The sequence below is a fragment of the Xiphophorus hellerii genome, chromosome 7 (genome assembly GCF_003331165.1).
Source record: "Xiphophorus hellerii strain 12219 chromosome 7, Xiphophorus_hellerii-4.1, whole genome shotgun sequence".
NCBI lineage: Eukaryota > Metazoa > Chordata > Actinopteri > Cyprinodontiformes > Poeciliidae > Xiphophorus > Xiphophorus hellerii.
This window is the reverse complement of record NC_045678.1, coordinates 4873295-4897509: the sequence shown is the minus strand read 5'-3', so window position 1 is coordinate 4897509 and position 24215 is coordinate 4873295. Positions and strand designations below refer to the sequence as shown.

General features: G+C 42.0%; 2 protein-coding genes across 7 annotated transcripts in view; one reads left to right on the top strand and one right to left on the bottom strand.

Annotated features, from left to right (window-relative positions):
* lrch1 (leucine-rich repeats and calponin homology (CH) domain containing 1) overlaps nt 1–24215 on the bottom strand; it is a 99171-nt gene that overhangs the window by 28073 nt on the left and 46883 nt on the right. For 2 of the 6 annotated variants that reach the window (XM_032567063.1, XM_032567060.1), the window contains exons 7-16: nt 23515–23602; nt 23087–23192; nt 20493–20608; nt 19626–19696; nt 19427–19513; nt 18658–18735; nt 18464–18500; nt 16741–16854; nt 15591–15663; nt 14825–14935 (exon numbers count right to left, since the gene is read on the bottom strand). In XM_032567063.1, the coding sequence (XP_032422954.1) occupies nt 14825–14935; nt 15591–15663; nt 16741–16854; nt 18464–18500; nt 18658–18735; nt 19427–19513; nt 19626–19696; nt 20493–20608; nt 23087–23192; nt 23515–23602 (881 nt within the window). The remainder of the gene's footprint in view (nt 1–14824; nt 14936–15590; nt 15664–16740; nt 16855–18463; nt 18501–18657; nt 18736–19426; nt 19514–19625; nt 19697–20492; nt 20609–23086; nt 23193–23514; nt 23603–24215) is intronic. The other 4 variants (XM_032567065.1, XM_032567061.1, XM_032567062.1 and 1 more) reach the window with 3 other exon arrangements.
* Nucleotides 1599–7546, top strand: LOC116722777 (uncharacterized). Its single transcript, XM_032567059.1, has 2 exons — nt 1599–6827; nt 6987–7546. Exons 1-2 carry the CDS (start codon nt 3395–3397, stop codon nt 7454–7456), a joined length of 3903 nt encoding a protein of 1300 aa, XP_032422950.1. The 5' UTR covers nt 1599–3394; the 3' UTR covers nt 7457–7546.

Below are 24215 nucleotides of genomic sequence, written 5' to 3'. Positions count from 1 at the left end.
TAAGGAAGGAGAGGCCAAACTTTTTGTCCAAAGTTAAAGTTATATTATTCTTCCTTAATAATTGGGGGCTTCGTCCGGTTCTGAAGTTTTGGCAGGCGGATCGGCCTGTTTCGGCTCGACGGCTTGATGCGGTAAGATACTATTTGATTATTTTTTGGTCGTCTGTGGTTGGGCCGGCGTGAATTGGCGTAGTCAGCGGCAGCTGTTCGGAGTTCGGAGCTGTAGGAGAGGATAGATTGTTTCTACTTGACTTTGTTGACTTAGAATTGAATTAAAAGGCTGGAATGTTTGTCTGTGGTAGACTTTGACGGGTAGTGTGTTGTACACTTTATAGACATACGCACCACAGGGGACCGTGGCGGGTTCAGACGGAGGATTTTGCGCTCCCTCCGTCGTTACAGCTGGGTTTGTTAATTGTGTTCTTGTGCCCTGGGAATCAATGACTGGGTCCCTAAAAAATGAATTTCCGTGCGTACAATAGTCTGGGGTAGACTTTGACAATAGCCTGCGGTAGGTTTTAGGAATTAAGGATTAGTGTGTGGCACACTTTAGATAGGTCTGCGGGAGGCCGATGGACAGAATTTGTGGTAAATTCTTGGTTTCGCTTGAGGCAAGCGTTGTGTATTTTGTTTGAACTAGATAGGTCTGAGGTAGGCCGATACACAGAATTTGTGGTAAATTCTTAGTATTGATTGTGGCGAGCTTTGATGTTGCATTTTTATTTTTAGCTGGCGCCTTCTTTGTATTTTTTGTCTTCCTTCTCCTCTTCTCTTTCTATTTGTCTATTATTCTGTTTAGTGTTATCTGTATTTGTCTGTTTGTGGTGTTTTTGAAGCTAGCGGCTCTTCTTTGTGAAGTGTGCGTGCAGAGCTCTGCGTGTATATATGCGTGTGTGTGGTCGTGTGTGTGCGCGTGTGCGAGTTCGGGCTGGCTGTGTGTTTGAGCAGTGTTAAGTTGTTTGAATAGTGCTGTTTGTGTGAATTTGTGTTGATTTTGCTGCGTTTTATCGTAAAGTTATTATGGATACTGAGTTTAAAACGGATGTTGTAAGCCATTCATATGGTCTGGGTCCATGGAAAACTTTGCGGGACCAGATTGCTGACTTCATTTGTATTTATGATCAACAGCTCGGTTTGGATTCGCTTAATGTGAAGGCGGATGAATTGAAAATTGTGCTGGAAAATGCGGTCCGCAAACAGGATGAACTCCTTAATGCTGAAAAGCCTTTGGGTTTGATTTTGAATGTCTGTTTAAAGCAGGCTTTGGCTGACAGGGATGCGCTGCGAGTTCAAAAAGACGCAGCTAATTTTTTGCTAGAAAGAAACTGTGTCAGAAGTTGGAGAACGCGGAACAGGATAGGCAGTTATGGGCTAAGCTTTTGGTGAGTTGGCAGGGTACAGATCACTTTTATAAAAAGGGGTCAGCTACACGGACTTCGGACTCATCTCATGCCCAAGTAGATCGTCCGGAGGTGGGCTCTGAACACCCTGAACAGGTACTTAGTCCGTTGGGCGCTCCACTTCCGCCTCCATATAAGGATAGTACTCCCTCTTACACGGGTTTATATCCAGTTTTAAATGTTCGTGGGGGCACGGTGGACTGGGATCTTATGAGAGCGCGTCCTTCGCGTTCTAGCTCTCCGCCGGTGAGGGAGCCGCATGATTTGACGACTTCCCTTAACAATTCCCAATCTGTTCCTGATAGTCTGCCTATGGCAGATCGGGTTCAGCGTGAAAAAACAGTTTATTTTTCCCTGCCTCCTTCTGCGATTTACCCAAGTATGGCTCAAGTTACACATCGCCCAGGCAGCCGCGTGCCTACTTTTGCTCCTCCCCGACACGAGGAGGAGCAGAGGGAGGTACAACTGAGCGTGGATATGAACTTGGTGGGCCGTCTTGTAGAGGACGCACCGCCTGCTCGGGGCGGCTCATTTTCTTCTCCTCCACGTGTGAGGGGCGCTGCGAGGTTTCCCTCCACTCCGGGGTTTTATCGGGAGGGGTTTCACCAAACTGATATGCAGAGTAGGGAGAATAGTCCCTCCCCTAGTGAGGTTGGAACACCACGGGGTGTGATTGCCCCCTCTGGTGGAGATTCTTTTCGCAGGCGTCTTTCGCACGTGGAGGGGAAATTGCGGCGTGTTGTGGATAATTTCCCCACTCACCTTAAAGATTTAGCAAGTGAATCAGAGAATCAGTCAATTCAGTCTCAGGAGTCTTTTCATCATAATATGCCTTTATTAGTATCGCAACAAGGACAGAGATACAAGCCGTTCTCTTTTGGGGATATACAGACCCTGATTGACAAATTACCCTCTTTAGCAGATGGGGCTACTCCTTGGCTACATGCCTTGGATACATTAACAGGGGGGATGATGTTAGCATTGGGGGATTTTAGAGCTATTTTAAGTCGTTCAACAACGACAACGAATTACCATAATGTTGAACTGTCTGCTGGAACTCTGCATATACCTGATCACACGCCCCTTTCAGCTGTTCTGACTCTTGTGGGTGCAGCATTGCGGGACACGTTTCCTCCTGTGTCTCTTTCAATTATTCCTAAATTTTTTTGGGATTCCAAAGAACACCCAAAGGTATTTTTAGACAAAGCCTTAGACATCTGGAGACGACAAACTGGAGTTCATCCAACTCAGCCCACACTAATGAGGGAACATTTCCGCCAAGCTGTTTTGGAGGGTGTCCCTCCTTCTGTCGCCGCTCAAATGAGAAAAAACCCGGAGTTGAAATCTTGTGACCATGCAAAATGGGAGTTGCATTTGTTGCATAATTTGCAGATTTCTCAGGATGAGGAGAGAGAGGCGGAGAAGGAGCAGGAAGATTTTAAGAAACAATTACTGAAACTTCAATTAAGCGAAGCTAGACAGAAACTGCAGCTTGCCAAACAGGAACAGAAGGAGGCTAAAGCTATGTTAACAACAGCTGCTCCATCAATTCCTGTTCCGGGTCAGGTCCCTGTTCCAGTAGCACAACCTGGTCCGCAAATCTATGTCGCCCCGCGCTGGCAGTCTGGTTTTCGGGGGTGGCGTGGGGGAAGAGGGAGAGCCCCCGCATGGTCGGGTGTGCGAGGAAGGGGTCCACGAGGCGGGAGACGTAATGACAGGTGTTTTTATTGTGGAGAGGAGGGTCACTGGGTTCAGCAGTGTCCTCATTATACACCGGTTGTTGCACAAGATGGAGCGTTGCCGAGTCTGCCACAACAGCCTCCAAATGCTGCATTACTTCCGCGACATCCTGGACAGTACTTTCAGGCTGGAGAATATTGACACACCCCAGAGAGGAACCTGAATCAGGGAGCTTTGGCAGATCCCCTGATTGATGTGACAGTTGATGGACAAACATTGCCATTTTTGGTGGATACGGGAGCAACATATTCCACCATGAATATTGTCATGCCATCACAAAAACTTTCTAGTCGGACTATATCCGTGGTTGGTTTTTCCGGGGTGAAACAAACTCTGCCTATTTCCACACCTCTGCACACTGTTGTGGGCAGACAACGAGTGTCACATCCTTTTGTGTGTTCCCCCTCATCTCCCGTGAATTTATTAGGGAGAGATTTGTTGATTGCTCTGGGGGCCACTATTTTGTGCGGACCTGATGGACTACTTGTCACTTTTCCTGATGGATCTTCCCATGCCTGCACTGAAGTATATACGCATGGACAATTTTTGCTCCAACAATCCGAGGAGCACCTGGCTGATATATACTGGGGTCTTTTACAGCCAGAATCGACGGACCATGCTGGGATTCTGTCCTGTTTTCTGCTTTGGAAACCCTGGATCCAAGCGCTGGCACCGTATGGGTCTGCTCCTGATTTTCCTCATGTCACTTTGTTTTATGACCGAGACCAGACTGAATGGTACCAGGAGCAGTTTGAGGCGAATTTAGCCAGTAATGATTGGACTGTGTTTTCACAGGACATTTATGTGGCACCGGAGGGTGTTGCTGCTGCAGTTAATCTGACTCAGGATCAGTTGTTTTGGTATAAGATGCATGATGAAGCAGTTCCACATATTTCTTTGGCTCTCCATCCTGGTCATCAGGCCATGGAGTTAGGGGGCGTCGTAAAACGCTCCCTTGCAGCTTCAGACTGGCAGAATACCGTTGCTCCTGACCTCTTTTTCTCTCCTTCTACAAACACATACAAAATAAAGTGTTCGGCTGTGGACTCTGTGGTTTTGGAACATGTTCAACTTCCTAGACACCATGGTAGGGAGCTGACTGATCATCCAACTGCGGCTGCGATGTTGGCTTCCCTCCCGGAGTGTTTATGGGCTACGGGTCCCACTGATGTGGGGCTTGTTGATGTCACACCTGTCACGTTTGATTTACAACCGGGCCCTCCGATTTGGAGGTCACAATATCCTCATAAGCGGGCGGCAGAGGAGGGAATTGCAGAAACTATTGGGGGTCTTCTGGAAGCGGGTGTGTTAGAATCTTCCACCTCTTCCTGGAACACTCCTATTTTGCCAGTGGAAAAAAAGGGGACAGGTAAATACCGAATGGCACATGACCTTAGGGCGATTAATTCTGTTTTGTTGACCCCTACGGTGCCAGTACCTAATCCGCATGTTGCGTTGACTAACCTAGACCCGTCTCAGACTTGGTTCTCTTGTGTGGACCTTGCTAATGCTTTCTTTTGTCTCCCATTGGATGAGGAATGTAGGGATGTGTTTTCTTTTACCTACAGGGGTCAGCAGCTGAGATATACACGTCTGCCTCAGGGTTTTGCTCTTTCACCAGGGCTCTTTAATCAGGTTCTGAAACAGCAGTTAGCGGACTGTTTCTTACCAGAAGGCGTGACCCTGATTCAGTATGTTGATGACCTCATGCTGGCAGCACAGACGTTGGAGTCTTGTATTGAGGGCACGCGAAGTTTGTTGTCACATCTAGCAGACAGGGGTTTTAAAGTGAGCAGATCTAAGCTGCAAATTGCTAGGAAGCAAGTTTCTTTTTTGGGGCGGATTATCACTGGGACAGGCACTCAGATGTCTGCCAGCCATAAATCTGCGATTCTCAATCACCCCAAACCATGTACGGTGAAGGACATGTTGTCTTTTCTTGGACTGACTGGATATAGTAGGAACTATGTTCCTAACTATACAGAATTGACAGACCCCTTACGGGCGTTAGTCAGAGAGCATGGGATTCGTCAGCTCACCCATGCTCTGACTTGGACTATGGAGGCAGAAGAAGCTTTTATCTCTCTGAAACAACAGTTGGCTGCGGCGGCGCAGCTGGCTATTCCGGACTATTCTTTACCATTCTATTTGGATGTTTCTGTAACAGAACTGACAGTGAATGCCGTTCTGTTTCAGAAAACAGGGGGTGAGAGGAAAATTCTCCAGTATGTTAGCGCAATGCTAGATCCTATGGAGATAAGACATCCAGCGTGTACAAGACATGCTGCAGGTGTAGGAAAAATGATTCAAAAAATTGCACACATTGTGATGGGTCATCCACTGCAGGTGATGACATCACACAGTGTGGTAGCATATGTGAATTCACAACATTTCACATTGACAACATTGAGACAACAAAAATTGAGCAAAATTCTGGAATCACCTAATATAACTTTTGTACACAACGGAGTGAATATGGCTGACAGGATGCAGGAAGGAGAGCCGCATAATTGTGAGGAGTTAGTACAAAAAGAAGAAAAAATAAGACCTGACCTACAAGCTTCTCCTTTGGCTGGTGAAGGTGTGAGAAATTTTTATACAGATGGTTGCTGTTTTCGACATGATACAGATGGACTGAGAGCAGCATTCGCTGTGGTGGAAGACTTGGGCAGCGAGTTTCACGTTTTGAGGGCAGAAAGACTGCAGGGTGCGCAATCGGCACAGAGAGCAGAACTCAAAGCAATGATTGAAGCTCTGAAATTAGCTGAGGGAATGAGGGTAAATCTATATAGTGATTCAGCCTATGTAGCAAGTGCCGTTCATGTGGAACTTCCTCAGTGGCTCAGAGCAGGATTTATAACTGCAGCACGAAAGCCCATAAAACATGAAACTGAAATGAAAGAATTGGCGGAGGCATTGCTGTTGCCTCAGTCTGTTGCGGTGATTAAATGCAAGGGACATGATCAGAGTAAGACCAGAGTGGCAGCAGGAAATGCGGCCGCGGATGAGGCAGCCAAAGAAGCAGCTGGATACCTGCCATCTCTCTTCATGGTGAGTACTGAAATGGAACAGATGGAACAGAATAACCTGGAGAAAATTATTTTTCACCAGAAAGGCGTGTCACCTGAGGAACGTTCTGTCTGGAAAGCGAGGGGTGCCATCTGCAATGAGGGACTCTGGCGCGGACCGAATGGTAAAGTAATTCTCCCTCCAAATATGAGATTCCAGGTTTTCCAGGAAGCTCATGGACTCGGACATGTAGGTATTGCACAGATGTTAAAAAACCTGGAGCACTGGTGGCATCCATTTTTGAGGGACATGGTCAAGAACCATGTGAAAACATGTGAAATTTGTGGACAACACAATGCAAAACCAACTGTCAGACCACCAGTGGGACATTTTCCTTGGACTACACAACCGGGTAAGGAGATTATTATTGATTTTACAGACATGATAACACCCGTTAGAGGATACAGGTATGTATTAATGTGTGTGGATGCATATTCGAGCTGGCCAGAGGCGTGGCCAGCTAAAAAAGAGGACAGCAAAACTGTCATAAAGTGTCTGATCAATTATTACATTCCAACCCATGGTTTTCCAGAGAAGGTGAGATCAGACAACGGCACTCATTTCAGGAACCAAGATTTGCAGAAGGTGGAGCAGCTGCTCGGACTGAAACATTCATTCGGTACAGTATATCATCCTCAATCACAAGGCAAAGTTGAGAGACTGAATCAAACTGTTAAACAGAAATTGGCTAAAATATGTGCACATACTAAATTAAATTGGGTGGATGCTTTGCCTATTGCCTTGATGTCTGTTCGAATGTCTGTTAACCAATCAACAGGATTCTCTCCATATGAGCTTCAGACGGGACGGATGTTTCCAGGACCTGCAACTCGCATTCCAGGATGGAAAGGTGAACTTGCACACTTATCTCATAAAGATTTCTTTAATGAGTTACAGATCCTGGCAGGGGAATTTGTGAAATATCAGACGACACAGGAACGTCCCGGCTCACCACCCGTTCCGGGAATCGACTGGGTGCGCCTGAAAGTCATCAAAAGAAAGTGGTCGGAACCTCGTTTCACCGGACCATACCGAGTCGTGGAGAGAACATCTCATGCTGTCCGTCTGCAAGGGAAAGGAGACACCTGGTTTCATTGGAGTCAGTGCACAGCAGCCGAGGAGCCACAGCGTGCGCTCCGAGACGTACAAGAAGATCTTCAGCTTCAATCTTCGGACGAGGAGCAACGCCAGGCGCTTCCAGGAGGGAGTGTAGCAGGAATTCCTGCCACAACCACTTCAAGTACCTGAAATTCAAAGTTTAAAAGGCTCGGACAGGCATAATAATCCTGTTCCGATGTCCTTCTATTGAGGAAAAAGGAGATTTTATATTCTCCTTAAAACTCACTGTTATATTGGCATAATAATCCAATTTTCAGTGAGCAACGGCCGCTCAGCTGGAAACCTGAGGTTTCTAGCCGAGAAGGATCAGGCTACAAGAGGATCAACATTGATTCATTTTTATTGCGTGTTGTCGTTTTTTGCGAACTCGGAAAAGACTCTCGTTTCGTTTTTTTTTTTGCGCGTAACATTTTATCATTTTCTGATGAAGACTTCATATTTTGTTTTTGAAAGACTATCAAAGAACATTTAAAAAAAACAAAGACTCTTTTGTAATTTTTTATCATTTTTTGACGAAGATTTCATATTTTGTTTCTGAGAGACTATCAAAGAACAAAAAAAAAAGAAACTATTCTGTAATTTCTTATGTCTTTATGATTTTGATTTGTGGCGAATATTGTTTTTTAAGTTTGCATAACAATTCTTAGCTATTGCTATATACATATCTTAGTCTTATTTTTTGCGTTTTTACATTTTTGGGCTGTTATATGTACTGTAGTTTTGTGTTGTATTATGATAATTAAGTTTATGATTTTTACATAATTGTAGAAAGATAAGTGGTTTTCATTTTTAATTTTGACCGGTGAAAGTTTGTGGTTTAAAAGGTGAGTATTGGATTGTTGAATAACACAGGATTACATTTGACAGGTTTGCATGATGGAGTTCAGCTTAAGATTCATGAACGGGGAGTGGAAGTTTTTACTGGGTGTGTTTTTTGGACTCAATGTGCTGGGAATGTGGGCTTTAGGAGGATCCACGGGTGGAATCATTTCCTCACAGACACTTGATCTCCGACCGATTTCTGTCAAGCGCGAAGTGTCTGGCGGAAATGTGACTGCTCGTGTGAAGCGTTCTTTGAGATCTCCTGTAGACAAGTGCCTCACTAAATATCGTGGAATTGAGTTGAACTACACTTTGGGTACTGTAACTGATTATCAAATTGATCTGTGTGAGGTAATTCGTCGCTGCTGGTCGACCCCCCGATCCTGGCAGAACACTCCTTTGTATTTGTGTGGGGATCTGACCTTCCAGCGACACTGTATTACTCAGGAAAATGGGGTTCGTCACTTGTGTCCCACTTGGAAATCGGCCTTCAGATGGGTGGGATCAAGTTGGAGTCCACCTTATGCTCATAAATATGACACTGAATATGACAAGGTTACCATAAAACGAGGGTCTTTAATACATTCTCCAGCGAAGGGTCAAAATCCTTTAGTGCTAACCATTTCTTCAATGCACAATCCTTTCTTTACAAAGTATCCGGCGGATGCAGCTGTTTATTTGACTTTAGGTGCCTCAATTGATGATAAAGATCCACTTGGGGTTATCAAAATTAATATGGTCAGACCTGATGGTGAAGAAGACGGGGACATGGATGTTCCTGATCAGTTTGCGGCTAAAATTGACTACTCTGCAGTTACACCGTTGGATATCATTCAAACAGCGACTGGCTATAGGGACAGGAATTTATGGCTGAATTGGATGGTTCAAACGGCTAAGGAAACTAATATTGGGAACTGCATTGCATGTGCCACAGCTAGACCTCATCTTTACACTGAACCTGCCCCATTACACTTGGGAGATAGTTGGGGTTTTAATTGCATGCTGAAATTGACAACTGAGGCAGACCCCATAAATTGTGATGCGCTTGCCAACATATATCCACCTATTAATAACTATACTCAGACGGGAACTTTTCTTCCGGTTAAGGGTAAAGGGTTGTATGTGTGTTTTAATTTTACTCATCTTAAGCCGGATTTCAATCTAGGACAGATTTCTAGTGATTGGTGTAATGTTACTTTAACAGCATCCGGAATCGGGAGTTGGGCAAGAGCTGGACTTTATTATTTTTGTGGGGGTGATAGATTATATGTGCGAATTCCTCCTAGGACTGTTGGAATATGTGCTATGACTCGCCTTGCAGTGCCGCTTATGGTTGTTGGAGAAAGACTTGATCCTGTAGGTCCGGCGCAGGTGCTCACTTTACGGACACGGAGACATGAGCGACAGGTGCGTAATACACGTGTTGATACTGCATTTGATTTGACTACTAATTCTCCCACTTATGTAGATGCCATCGGCGTGCCGAGAGGGGTTCCGGATCAATATAAATTGGCGGATCAAATTGCAGCAGGTTTTGAAAATATGCCAGTACTATCAGCTCTTTTTCCTATCACTCCGAATAAAAATGTTGACAGGATAAATTATGTCCATTATAATCTTCTGAGGTTAGCGAATCTGACCAGGGATGCTGTTGGGGGTTTGAAGGATCAGTTAGCTCCTACTTCTTTAATGACAATTCAAAATCGGATGGCGTTGGACATGCTGTTGGCCGAAAAGGGTGGAGTCTGCTTTATGTTCCAAGAGAGCTGCTGTACTTTTATTCCGAACAATACTGCCCCTGATGGATCTGTCACTCGAGCCCTGGAGGGTTTGAGAATTCTGAGTAACACTATGCATGAACATTCGGGTATTGATGGTGGTTTAGACAGGTGGTTTTCTACTATTTTTGGTAAATGGAAGGGGATTGTCATGTCATTGCTAGTTTCTGTGGCTACGTTTGTTGCCATAGTGGTGACGTGTGGATGCTGTTGTATTCCGTGCGTCCGTTCACTTATCCTTAGGCTTATTACAGTCTCAATTGAAAAGGGAAGTAGTGGACCACCGGCTCCACCTCCCTATCAGATGCTCTTTCGTGGTGTTCCTGATGAGGGAGTTGTGGAGCTTGCAGGTTCTGTTTGAAAACGGGGACTGTTATATATTCAGGTCTCTCTCTCTCTTTTGAGTTTTTTATTTTTTGATTTTTGGGTTTTTATTCTTTAGTAGTATAATGCATAGTTTTTGGTCCTCTATTAGAAGGCTTTATTAATTTTTGTGAGGTCTCTTAATTGAGACCTCAAAACGGGGACTGTCGAGGAAAATTATTGATTTTGGTGCTTAATGCAGTTAATTTTATGCATGTGTAAAAGGGTAGGTTTGATACTCTTGTTTTGAACCGGACACACAGGGGTTAGAATGCAGATCATTAAATGGGGCCGCTTGCAGCCCGGCCAGATCACAGAAACATAAATTAACATTCTTGCAGGCAGTTGGGGAGAACTGCTGGAGGCCAGCATCTGCGATGGTGTAAAACTAATGCAAAATAGAAGATTGAAACCCCGTAACATTTAACTTCTAAGTATTAATACCATGTTCACTGAAGATTGTATTATCTCATATTAAAAACTATTAAAGGATAAATGTATTTGAAAAACTGTATTATCTGTGACGATATTAGAACCAAATGGAAATTGTTTGTATGAAAATGTTTTCTTTACTATTAGAAAATGGCTCAGGAATTATACTCTATTTTGTCCTGTATATTTTATGTATTATTTTGGCAGAACTTAATCTTTTGGGAGGCTGAGTGTGCAAAAGCAAAACTGGGGTTTGCAAAGATAACATTTTTTGAAAATTACAAGATGCAAGTCTCTTCGAGAACGTTAGGAGAGATAATGGAAGAGACGTCAGATTTATGGGTGTCTGCGAAATCTTATCTTAAGACTCTCGGCGCCGGGGACATTCGTACCTGGTATCGTCCAAGATTAACTGGTCCGCCTTTGTCTCTCGATAGAAACCAGACGCCTTTGGAACTTCGTTGTAAATTGGGAGACTTCTCAAGTTTCCTGTAGTCCATACGGGAGGTTATAATTGGTTAAAGAGTGGAACGCCTTAGTAGAATATATTAAATTGAAGAAACGCCCACTCAGTATAAAACTTCATGTAAAACGTTAAAAATTCAGAATGCTACCACTGTTTTGCTTTTTGGCATAATAAGCTTTCTCCAGAGACGCGTCTCTGCCCCTTTTGTTTCTTTGTGTTTCATTTTCTATTTCTCCTGTTACAGGTAATGAATATATCTCTGTATCTCTGCAGCTTTGTTATTGATTGCTTTGTTATGAATTAAACTCCGTGATCTGTGACGTCAACGCGCAGTGTCGTGGTTTCACTTCCTCCAGCCGCAGTCCGTCTGCCAGAGATTCCGGGACTCTAAGGAAGGAGAGGCCAAACTTTTTGTCCAAAGTTAAAGTTATATTATTCTTCCTTAATAATATGAAGGTGAGTCTTACTTTAAAGTTCTTTAAACTTCGTGGCTAACATTAGCTTTAGCTTATGCTAATAGGCAATATTCTCGGACATTTTACTAATACAATTGTACTATTTAAATATCTAAACATTCTTATTCTTTCTAACGGACAATGTTCTTACGTTATTTTGTATTCATTTTTAAGTTTATTGTTTTAATGTGTGTTTTTTGTCGTTAGTGTCAAACAGAGACCAAGTAACGGGGAGATTTACGGTTCGGGCTTTTTGCTTCCGAAGCATGAGGAAGCACAAGAAGCCCCATAATTTTTGTTTATTGTATTTTTGAGTTCAGACATATTTAATTAAGGAACCAGAGGTGGGGCGAGTAACACAAATTTTAAAAAGAAAAAGGTTTGTTGCGGTGTGGATGCTTACCTCGTGTAAAATCGGATGTCATCATCAGACCCTGCCAACCTTTGTAATCCGAAGGTAGAATGGATTTTCAGTTCTTCGATCTGGCTTGTTAGGGCTTTTATTTCTTCTTTTAATTTCTGGTTTTCATTTATTACCATGTCCAGGCCAGCTGGTTCTGGGACAGAGCAATAATCGTGATCTGCATACCTGCATTCCACAGGCGGATCAGTTGCGCCGCTGTCCGGCTCTGGTCTGCTCACTCTTTCCCATACACTGGCTCTTCCAGGCTGAACACAGAAGGTGTTCCATTGAAATAGCACAGGGAGGCTCCTTTTTTTTACCATTCTTCTCCCGCCAGGAGGTTTAGGCTGATGAAACTGATCCGGAGGGAAGTGAAGGCTGCAAACTTTGCTATGCGATGTTAGCTTGTAGTTGTCGCGACTAATATTGACAAGCCATCGTCTTTGTAAGTCAGGATCGCTTGGAAATCCATGAAAACTTAAACGACTGTTATATTTAGAAGACGCTGTGCACCGTGGAACACAACAGTGTTCATGGTATTGCTTAAATTGCCTTTGAAATATGAGTTTATCTTTCCTTGCGGTCATGGTCACTCAAAAGGAAAAAAATGAGCCGTATTTGCGCATGCGGATGTGACGTCAGAGCGGCAGGTGCAAAGAGCGCATTAGATTTAAATAGAGAAAATGGGCACATCGACTACCTGATGCAATAGTTCACACTACATGGATTTTTTGCCCCTATTTTTCCCCTTAAGACAATCTTAGAACGTTGGTGGTTCTAAGATGGTCGCTTACGATTTCGTAACCGATCATCCTGTTTGGTGTGTTACGGACGATCAGGATACTCAATACGTCGATTGCGGGAAGGTTTTGAGTTGATCTCGGCAGTAGGTGACAAACTGAACGCCGCCAGGACCATGAGACCAGCACTTCCTCTTCTGACACGCTTATCAAAATATTCACTAAGATCCTAAACGTTTGTAGCTTCATTAAAGAATAATATATATTTTTTAAATCAACAAAACCTGTTAAAATTTATATTCTCAGTAATTATTGTTTCGACAAGGTGTTGCGCAATTCAGTGCGTTTCAGTTCCATTAACAAAAAAAAAAGGCAACTCAAAAACAGACTGACTAGCAGAGCAGGAGTTTAAATTATCTAATCAACCAATAATCGAGAAATAAATATCAAGCCTGGAAACTTGACATCGTAACGGACTGAATGTTACGTTTTTAACGTAATCGCTGCTCCGCGCGGGGCGGAGCGCAGGAGGTTGCCACGGCAACGGGTGTGCTTAACGACAAAAAGAGAGCGAGAGAGTGTAAAACGGTAGGAGAACCTCACTGAGGAAGAAATATACTGCATTAGGTTTTCTATCACTTTATTATTTCTGCTATAACTGATGTATATTTGCATATAAAATAAGTCAATAGAGTTTAATTTGCAATTTTTATGTCTTCCTGTCATGAGCTAGATCTCAGTCGGCTGGTGAGAGAAAAATTAGATCTTGGTCTCAAAAAGTTTGAGCACCCTGCGGTAGATCGTCGTGGCCGCTCTGATCCAAATCAGGGGTTTTCCCCGACTGGGAGCTTAACGCAGCCTTTTGAATGTGACAGGTAGCCAATCAGAAAGCGCGGATTCTCCTCGTGCTTTGTGAGGTGAAATTACGGAGGGGAATCCCAAACAGCTGACACGGCGCAACCCGAAGTCCAGCGAACATTGGGGATGATATGTGGAAACAACATTAATGTTTATTCAACATTTTGTGCAAAGAATATAGAAGCGACAAGGAGAGGAGTTGGAGCGAAATTGCTACCGCAGTTGATAAACCCGGTTCTTCGTTAACGTGATGTAAATAGGTTATAATGATTTTCATTCAGTCAGGACTTTACGCTGACACTAGCCACATGCATTGCAGGTAGATTGTAGTAAAGCATTGATTAATGCCTGGTTTTAAAATTAGTTAACCGAACTTGTAGCCATTATTTTGTGCCCATTGTTGGACACCACACGGCAGGAACGAACCCGATCGAACCGTTATACCAAGGATTTCTGTCGGCTAGTGTGTGGTCTCTCAGGTTTTGAAAATGGGCCGACAATCAGCCGACAACTCTAAGATCGTGTAGTGTGCACCGAGCTTTACACTAAGGAAATGAGGAAGGGAGGAGTCAGTGGAGAGCACCGGAGTTGAGCCTTTTTTCATTCGGTGTCATGAACAGAAAGAGAAAACAGTTGGAAGAGACGATAATGCCGATAATTAAAATGACGTCGATAGTTTTAATTTATCTTATGATTAATTGATTTATCGTTTATCGTGACAGGCCCAATAATTACTAATATTGACTGATATGAAACACTTAGATCATGATACGTATTTTAACCGTATCGCCACATCTTAATAGTACTTAAACGCTCCAGTAAACAAAGTATATACTGGAGCTCTTCGTTATGCTAATATGCTAAAAATGACCACCCTCGTAAATCGGATTTGTTTAAAATAATTGGAGATTTTACTTTTCAGGCATATCGCCCAGCCCTATGAAAGCTACTGAGATATTCACTGAAAAAGTGAAGTTAGGGAATGGAAAAATGAACATCAAGCACGTTTTTACAGTTGTCTACTCAAGATATCAGCTATTAGAATAGGACAGAAATAACCTTTGTTGTCCTAAAGTGGGGAAATTAATGTGTAAATCTGAATTCAGTGAAGAAGAGCACATTGGACCCGTCAGTCTAGATGTGTGTGAACTGACCAGTAAACAGGGAAAAAGTGTCTCACCCGGGCTGAGCATGCCTCCGTCGCCATGTCTACGATGTAGGGGTGAGGCCTGTGAGAGGAGGGAGGGGTCTAGACAGGAAGGAGGGGGTGAGCACGGCAGTGAGGGCGGGGCTACAACCACGAAGTGGGAAGTGATAACAGGAAGTGATGGCAGGACCGTGTGCAGTGAGAGAGGTGCCAAAGACGAGCACAGCAAGTTCATTCCACGTCAAAAACACACCCGAAAAATAAGAAAAAATAATAAAAAAAATAAATCACCAAGTTCAGGGGGGGAAAAAAGGTCAAAGAGAAAATCAGTAAAGAATCAATGACAGAGTTATTGATTCAGAGGTTCAGGCAGATCAGAGTTGGGGATTTTTGGGGAGTTTAACACCAAAGACATGCGGGAGGAGCATAAAAAGGAGGAATAAGAATAAAAAAATGACACACAAAACACAAAGAGCACAAAACAAAAATAAAGATTAGTGGCATTTCACAATACACATCATTCTGACATGCTGTTAGCATCATGTTAGCTTTATTAGCGGTTAGCAGCACACTGACGTAAGCTAGCAAACTAAACTGTCAAAAAATAAATAAATAAATAAATAAATAAAGGGCGCAAAGCGCAAAATTCATCCTGACGGTACAGATAAAAGCAGACGGACCAGAACCACGAGGCTGGATTTGACTCGCCCGCACTAATCAGTCCAAACCTGGAACTACTCAGCCTAATTTTTAGCCTGAAACACTTCTTCTTTTTTTTTTTTTTTTTTTTACAGCTCACCTGAGCGAGGTTTCAGCCCAAACGGCGGACTGGAGAGAGATGGAGGTCCCATGGTTGGAGATCGGTGTTCTTGCTGAAACAACAGAAATGACATCATCGCTTCAAATATTCAACCATCAGTAAAGTAACAGAATTGACACATAACGTTATCCAGCACATGGGAGCATTTTCCTAAATGACTCAGCAGAGATGAACTAAAAACAAAACAAAACACAGAAACACATACAGTTGTGCGATGAAGCTTTATCAACAGAATTTCATTGGTCAGAACTACTACCTCATTCTCATAATTTTCTTTTTTTAGTGTGACCCTAACACTCTGTTGTAAAAACATCTCAAAAGGTAAAAATGGAATAGTGTGCTAAGCTAATGCTATATAGAAGATCCCAGTATTGGTGCTAATAAAGAGACCAAACTCGCCTGCAAATACCTAAAATCAGTAAATACTTTAATTTGTCTAAAATGATTACTAACTGCCTATTATAATAGTTTACACACCAAATATACCTGCACATCATGTATTAATACGCCCAGTGGAAATCGCATTAACACAACCGCAGAAGCTAACGTTCATGGCCTTCCTCATCTCTGCTCTGGGGATGCAGCCAATCAGCATCAAGGAAAATAAATCCAGGAATAATGTGGAGTTACATTCCACAGAACAAACCACGAATATGTGATTCACGGGCTTCACTGAGAAAACTTTGTCTCAATCTCATCAACCTAATATTGTATCGTTCTTTCCCATGTGCTGAACAGATTGTTACATAAATGTCCACTCAGGCTGACATTATTTTGCAAAGAGTGGGGGAAAAAATTCCATCAGCAGGATAGGAGTTCATTCAACTCCTATTAATTTGTCAGACGACAAACAGGAGCCAAAATTCTTCACATCTGCAAATCAAAAAAAAAAAAAAAACACTCCATGCTAACACGGAACACCCCGGCTGTCGCTTTCTCCACGTTCGATAAAGAGCTTCATTCCTCCTGAAGTGAATCGCTTTGACCGGTGACGATGTGCAGCGAGACAGACACGTTTCTAATCCTCACATGTGCAACAAGCTGCCAGATGAAATGCGACATATGTGGAGGGGGGAAAAGCTCAGCCGGGGAACACAACACAGCTAACGGACTCTGCTTCCACGTTTACCTTCAGGGACATATGCCACTCATAGTCCCGGCACGCAAGCTGGGCCTCAAAGCGGGCCTTTTCTAGAATCATCCGCCTCTTCTTCTGGAACTCATAGCCTCCCTCCTCCATGCGCTGCCACAGGACGCACCCAAACGTTCAGGCGACAACTCCTTAACGTTTCTTACATTCTTATGGGCTTTACTTATAACCAACAACAAAGTTACATTCTGAACAGAAAGTTGGGTTTTCCAGAAAAAAAAAAGAGGCTGCAGTTTGATAATGAGAATAACCGTAGAATGGAGAATGGTGACGTCTCTAAGTAGTAAGAATATTCAGCTTTAACTATTACTCCTTTAAATAAATGGGAGACAAGAACCAGATAATTGTTGTTCTAAGGATTTATATAATCACAACATAACCACAGTTAATAAGGTTTGGTTTCCTTGGAAACAGTATAAGATCTTACTGTCACTAGCTGTGTTTCAGGTTACAAATGTGCGGAAACTTTATCAATATTTCCCCAACTTAAAAAAAAACAAACAAAACAAAATTCCATTAAAGAAGAAACACAATTATAATCACAAGTAAATAAGTTTGTAAATAAGCTTCCTGTCGTCTTTATCGTCATTTCCGCCAGTAGTAATGTCCGGTTGTTGATCACGTGACTCTTTTGATACCAAAAAAGTGTTTCTGTTGCAGTTTTTGCGAAATACACTAATTTTGATACGGCCGAAAACTCGCCTCAATCTAGCGTCAAAGATTTTTTGCGTTTTATTTTTCTAAATTGCCGTGTTTCCATGAAGCAAATTTATTTTCATAATTCCAATTAGCGCAATTATTTTGTCAACGGAGATGCAAGGAGGATCTCCAGTCATAGTCAGTCTTCCAACAAACCTGAAGTACCTTCTTCCTGGGGACTGTGTGACTCATGACCGTAATGACATGCTAACAGCTCAGAGATGATATTGCACAGTAAAATATCCTGCATAGCATTCAAATGTTAGCAAGCTCTGCTAATCCACCTCCTTTGCTTTTGCTGCTACTCTGTAAATCTCTGTCTGGTCGTATGGTTAGAAATCCGGGCAGAAAGACGTTGGAGTCATAGATATGATGATTCTTTCTCTGTCCTTTGATTCAACCAAAGAAATCCTGAACAAATGTCTACAAAAAGAACAAATCAGAACCACGGTCCAACATGCAGCAGTAATGGCATCTTTGGTGACATCTAGTGGTAAAACTGCAGAATGCAAAAAAAAAAGTCTAACCATGTGTGTCCCTGGCAGGGAAGTAGGAGAAAACAAACATGTTAGGTCCTTTAGAGTCAGCACTTGGTTTGTCCATTCTGGGCTACTGTAGGAACACTAAAACCAGGGTTATAAGCTCAAAATTTTGTGTTATGGAAATTACTTTTATTAAGAAAAACAGGAGCGATATTATAAATGTTTAATACTGGAGGCGACTGGTTGAGGCATTACTGTTTTATTCTGAAATGTAAACTCCTAAAACAGATTTCTAAAAAGAAACAAATCAAACTGATGATTCTGAACATTTTTTTTCTACAACTATTTAAATGAGCACTTTGATTAACAAGTTTACACTTGGCAAACTTGACATTAAAAAACATCATCTGTCACTAAACTTAAGTGTTATGTAGGATCATGTCATGCTGCCAGGTAGTGAAGGACAGTAGAGTAGCAAAGCCTGTCTGACTCTAAGATAGAAACGTTTTGGCAAACTGTACCTTTGATGTTGTGCTTCCCTCATCGCTGTCTTGTCCGCTGAGAAAAACAAAAAAACAGACATAAGACAAGGAAACATCAGGATGTTCTGGGGTAAACAAAATAATATATCTACAAATGACAATTTTTTCTAAATACTTAAAATATAACTTCCGCATTGCTGGGACTGATGTCTGTCTACATTGTGGAAACTTACTTGAACGACTCCTCCACGGTGACCATCTCCACCGGGTACAGCTGGACTTCAGACAGATCATCCTGCTCTGCGCTCACTCTGAAACGTAAAGGTTAAACACCTGCCGTGTTACACCTGCCTACTGTAGCTGCTGCTGTTTACAAAATAAAAACTATAATCAAATTCTGTAAGAAGCCTGCAGGTTTCAGCAACGTAAATTTAAGACTTTCTAAGACCCCTATGAATGGAATTTAGGACCTTTATTGCGACAGAAATATACAAAGATGTACTACTTGGCAACAGAAGTGAGCTAATGGCTAACATCCTCTGGCCAACTGGAGATTAATTTGAACTTGCTTTACTTTTGCTAGCTATCCTGGGTATATTAGCAAGTAGTTACCAATAGCCACTAACTCCTTACCACAGGTCTTAAATTTAAGATCTATATTAAGGGCAATTAGCTGCTAATATATCCGTTTGTGGTATATTAGCAGCTAGTTACCAGTAGCTGCTACATCCTTGGAAAAAGGAAATTACCTAGAATATGTGAGATTAAATAGTCCTGCCATGACAAAATCTAAGGCCTATGATTAATGTTCTTAAAGCTACCTTATTGTTTTTCGGTGAACACAAGACATTTTAGGGCCTTAATTTTAGATGCATGAATTTAAGGCTTGTTAAGGCTGTGTGGACATCCTCTGGATGCTAAAGGGAAGTTAAATGACTCGTTAAATCAGAGGAGAACTGAAATAATCTCAGAGTCTCCGAGTTATAATTCCTGTTTTCTCACCTGCTGGGGTTCTGCAGCAGCTCCACCGCCTCCTGTAGCTGGTTAATCATGTCAATATGGAGCTCTGTGCCCCTCGAGACCTTTGACCTGTCCAAAAACACAAAACCGACACATAAGCAGAACATAACTGATGGAGTTAGCGAGGAGCGACTGCGGGACAGAATAAATAAAACAGGTGAATCTCCCCTGAAGAACCTACGTCTGCTCTGTCTGCCAGTGTGAGTCTTCCTCTATCCTGAGGGGCTCTTCGAAGTCCGCTGCCGTTCGGCCCTGCACACACACACACACGTCAGCGCCAGCTGCACCCGTCACATGACATGCAGTTTCCTCAGAATTCAGAGACGCTAGCGCCGTCTCACCCGTACAATACGCTGTCTGTTTTCTTCATCTGCTCTTTAAGATATTTGATTGATTTGGTCTCATTTAATGGAAAGGCTTTGGACAACTGGGAGAAGATTTAACAAAGATAAAATGAAATAAAATAAATCATTAAGGGATGTGTTGATAAGATCAATTTTATATATATTTTATCAGCCATAATTATGAAATTTAGCTTCTTTTTTTTTTTTCTTAATCCACTGAAAAATCTGATCTGAAGCAGTAAAAACTGGAACAAAAGCACAATTGTTGTTCAACAAAACTGACTCAAGATCCCAACTGGAAGTTCAGAAGTTATAGATTACTAATAGTCAGCTGATCAGCTGACTATTAGTAAGTACTATTAGTACTTAAAAAGTAAAATGTATGTTAAAAAGTGTTTCCGTTACCTTCTTTTAAATGGATTGCTAGAGATGCAAACAGCTGTGCCTTTTTCCACCACTGAATAATGTACTTATATTAAAAGGTTGGGTCTTTCAAAATGTCTGGTGTGACATTATACTGCGGCGATAAAATATTAATTCATTTCAAGATACAGCTCCCCTCACGTCTTCTGAAAGGAAAGCCGTTCAGTCACCACGACGGCTCTACATAGCTCCCACCAGAGAACAGCATTATTGACGGAGCGAGGTCATTTCCTGCACCGCTGCGGCAGCAGGACCAGCAGCTCTGCGGCGGGACGCCTTGCCTTGATGTAGCTGATGAAGCGACTGCTGAGAGACGAGTCTCTGTAGCTCAGCGGGTCATTCAGGGCTTCCGTAGGACTCTCTTCTATCAGGCGCACCGAGTCGGAGTTCGGGTCGGCTGCAATGAAACGAATGTCAGAGTTCGGAACAGACGGGTTGATGTTTAAGAAAAGGGTTTGATGATTTTCGGAGGTGCTGCATATACAGCAGGAAATGACCAGCTTAGAATTAAGAAACTTCACTGCGCGAGACGTACAAAGCTGGTTTTGACCAACCAGAAACACTGATATCACCAGATGCATTTGAAATGAGACAAAACTAACTTTTGTAACTTTTCAGCAAGGTATAGGATCTTGTTCTAGGTAAATAATTCCTTAATATTGACCAAAAAAAACCTGGTTTAATTAGCAGTTTTTTTTCTTATACCAAAACATTTTTTCCATATTATAACTTTGAAAATCTGCCAGTGGAACTAATACTTTTTTTAAAAATCAATATTAAGAAATTATTGACTTAAAACAAGCTCCTTTATCTTGCTGAAGAGTTACTTTTAAGTTAATACACTAGAAATTAGGCAAAACTAAGATATTTGTAGTAGAGACTAGACAAAAAAATACTTTTTGTGTTTTTGCTTTTTACAGCTTATTTCCCTCAAAACTTTTCATATCTTGTCCAGGTTTGAATGTATTTTACTGGAATTTTATGTGACAGACAACACAAAGTAATCTTGCATTATTGTTAAGTGAAGGAAATAAAAAATCTTTAAACAATGGGAATCATTTGAATCTATCCAATTAGTTCAGCCAATTAGTGCTGTGACTCTGTTAGCAAACTGTTAGCAAACATAAATTACCCAGAGAGCCCACTTCTTCCTCTCGTCAGCTCAGGGAATGTGACACTCCATCAGCTTAACCTAATTAAGGCTGATTGAAGTCTATTTAAACTGCGTCCAGGGAGCTGCTGCTGTTCTCCATTAGGGCTCGGATCGTCCCTATGATGTGAGCAACACACACCCAACACACACCCATGCCACCAGCTGGACCTCTGGTAGGGTCAGCGGAGAAACGGATGGTCTTTCTGTGACGTCAACTCAACAAGCTCTAAACACACACACAATCACTTTAGCTCAGAGAGAAGACGAGGTTGGCACCGAATCTTCGCCTGACTAATGGAGAGACTCTGAACTCTCACCACATTCTACACAGTTAAGAGCTTCTTGATGAACTGCAGCTCACTGCGGTCCGGACACAACGAGGCAGACGAGCGATAAAGTTCGTCCTCTGACCCATCTGCTCGTTCATATCGTCTCTGTCAGTAAGCCAAACAGCAGCTTTCATGAAGTTATCCAATTAGCACTTTGGGGTCTTGCGTTCAAGCAAACTTGCTATTTGATCAGCAAGTCCATTTCTGACTGGCTTCCTTTAAAAAAAGAAAAGAGATGGAGTGGCCTAGTCAAAATCTAGACTAAATCCAGACGCTGCAGTGGGACTATAAACAGGGTGTTCATGCTTGAAAACCCTCAAAAGCGTCAATGTCCCATAGAGAAGCATGCCCGAATTCAGAATATGGCTTGATGGAAACTGCTGCCAAGGATGATTCCAGCGCGTTTCCAGAGTTTTCTCTTCATGAACTTACTCAAAAATTGCATTTTGCATTTAATTTTGGACGCCCTTAAACTAATATAACGCTTTTGTTTTCATGTCAGGATTCAGTTGTCTTTGTTAGGAGAATATCAGCAGCCTGGGGTTTCCCCTAGTGCATTATAAGCCTGGCGGGCCACCAGGCTTTACCAGCTTCCCCACCAGGCTAAGTGTTGTTTGTTTAATTTAAGTAGGTTTTGTTTTACGTGCACCAGTAACAGTGACATTAAAAACAGATTATGCTCAGTTTCTAGTTAGTAGACTGTTGTTGAACTAACTATACGCCACACACTAATTGTGAAAACAGCCAAACTGAAATTCAAGCATTTTCAAGAACTTCATCCATACGAACCCTGTTTTTTGTTTTTTTTGTTAGAATTTACTGTTTGTTGTTTTCGGGTGCAGCACTTTGACCACTGACAGTTGTTCTTAAATGTGCTATATAAATAAATTTGGCTTGATTTAGTTTTGGACTTTGGCTAGATTAATTCAATTCTTTTGGCGAAGAATGGGCGAGGAATTGGATTTAAATGTTGACTCACTGTTACTGCTTAAACATCCACCCACAAAAAACATCCATGTAAGGAAAAGTAACTACCACCAACACCTTTCACCATAGCTGTGTATTTATTTGATGGTAAAAAGTGTAGTTTTGGTTTCATCAAACTATTCTTCCACAAGATTTTGGCAGACTTTAGTCAGAACTGGATGGTCTCTCAACCTTATTTTTTTCTGTGCCACTCTCTTGACTGATACTTTCGTAAAGTAAAAACCTCCTACTCTCTACCGCATCAAAAAATTGTCAAAAACAAAAACCAATTATTTCCTCTTCATTGCAGTCATTTTAATTAATGGTAGATATGAACTCAAGAAGGCCAAATGCTGAAATTTAAAGAAGTGCACTATAATTAAACCATTGCATGCAGGCTGTGTGTGTTTGCCGGTTTAACTCCTACCTGTCAGGGAGCTGATGTGTTCGCTGGAGTCGTCTTTGCTGAGTCCCTCCTCTTCTGTAATGTTGCTCATCGGCACGTTGAGACTCAGACTGTCTTCGTCTGAAGGCTGCAGGAAGCAAAACGACCAAGAAAAACATTATTACCACGAATTGCAACTCACGTCCTTCTCTTACTAATGTCTAAAATCAGATGTCTTTCCCCCATACAGATTAAGAAACTATGGCATTATCGAGTATTTCATCAACATAGATTTCAGTTTTTCAATTATTAAACATCGGTATTTCCCTAAAACTGACGTCATCCAACCAGAAAACATGAATACGAAATGTGGCTAAATCCCCAGCATGAACAGCAGGTGCAGCCTGATTAAAGCAGGAGTCTAGACAGACGTGAGGATGAAACCATGGCGACACAAACGCATCACATACCTCGGTAGCAGACAGCCTCTTGTCTCCGTTGTCGCTGCCTACTCCTGAGTCGCTGTCCTGCTTCTTCTGTTGCTCCATGTCCTCCACACTGCACACAAATTACACAGGTTACACACCTGACACACACAAAGGAGTGTGTGTGCGACTGAGTGAGAGCGACACACAGAAGCAGAGGAAGATGCCAACCCCTCCCTCTCTCGCTTCCTCCTCTCTCTCCTACAGGATTCTTTTTTTTTTTTTTTACACAACTTAGGAAATAAACACTTAACTTGTTTCCTTATTTATTGTATTTTATGTTTTGGGATATAACAACACATTCATAAGAGATGATTAGATTTGATTACCGTTTAGTAAAGGTTTCACCCATCTCAAACAGTTTAAAGACACGAATCAATGTACATCACTGAAGTCCAGGCTTGTTAGTTAATACTGTATAGGTTTTTATGGTTTAATTATAAAAGTCTTTTTCAGATAGTGCAGCAGGTAGTTGAATAAATCAGCAAAATCTTTTACATGTGGATAAGAGAGTAAAACTCAACACAGATGTTCTCAGAGGCTTGCTTTTTTGACAAAAAAAAAAAAGATTTTGTCATTGAAAAATTCAAGATGGCCACCATGGTTGTCAACAAAAGTGTATTTTTCCACTGAATTTGCCAATGTTTATAACAGATGAATACTTTTGGTATTTGGTTACATCAAAC

Excerpts from the sequence above, each read along its gene's own strand:
- LOC116722777 (XM_032567059.1), top strand. The coding sequence starts at position 3,395 with ATGAATATTGTCATGCCATCACAAAAACTTTCTAGTCGGACTATATCC. Across the intron at positions 6,828-6,986 it reads CGGACTGAAACATTCATTCG|GATTCTCTCCATATGAGCTT; the intron begins GTACAGTATATC and ends ACCAATCAACAG.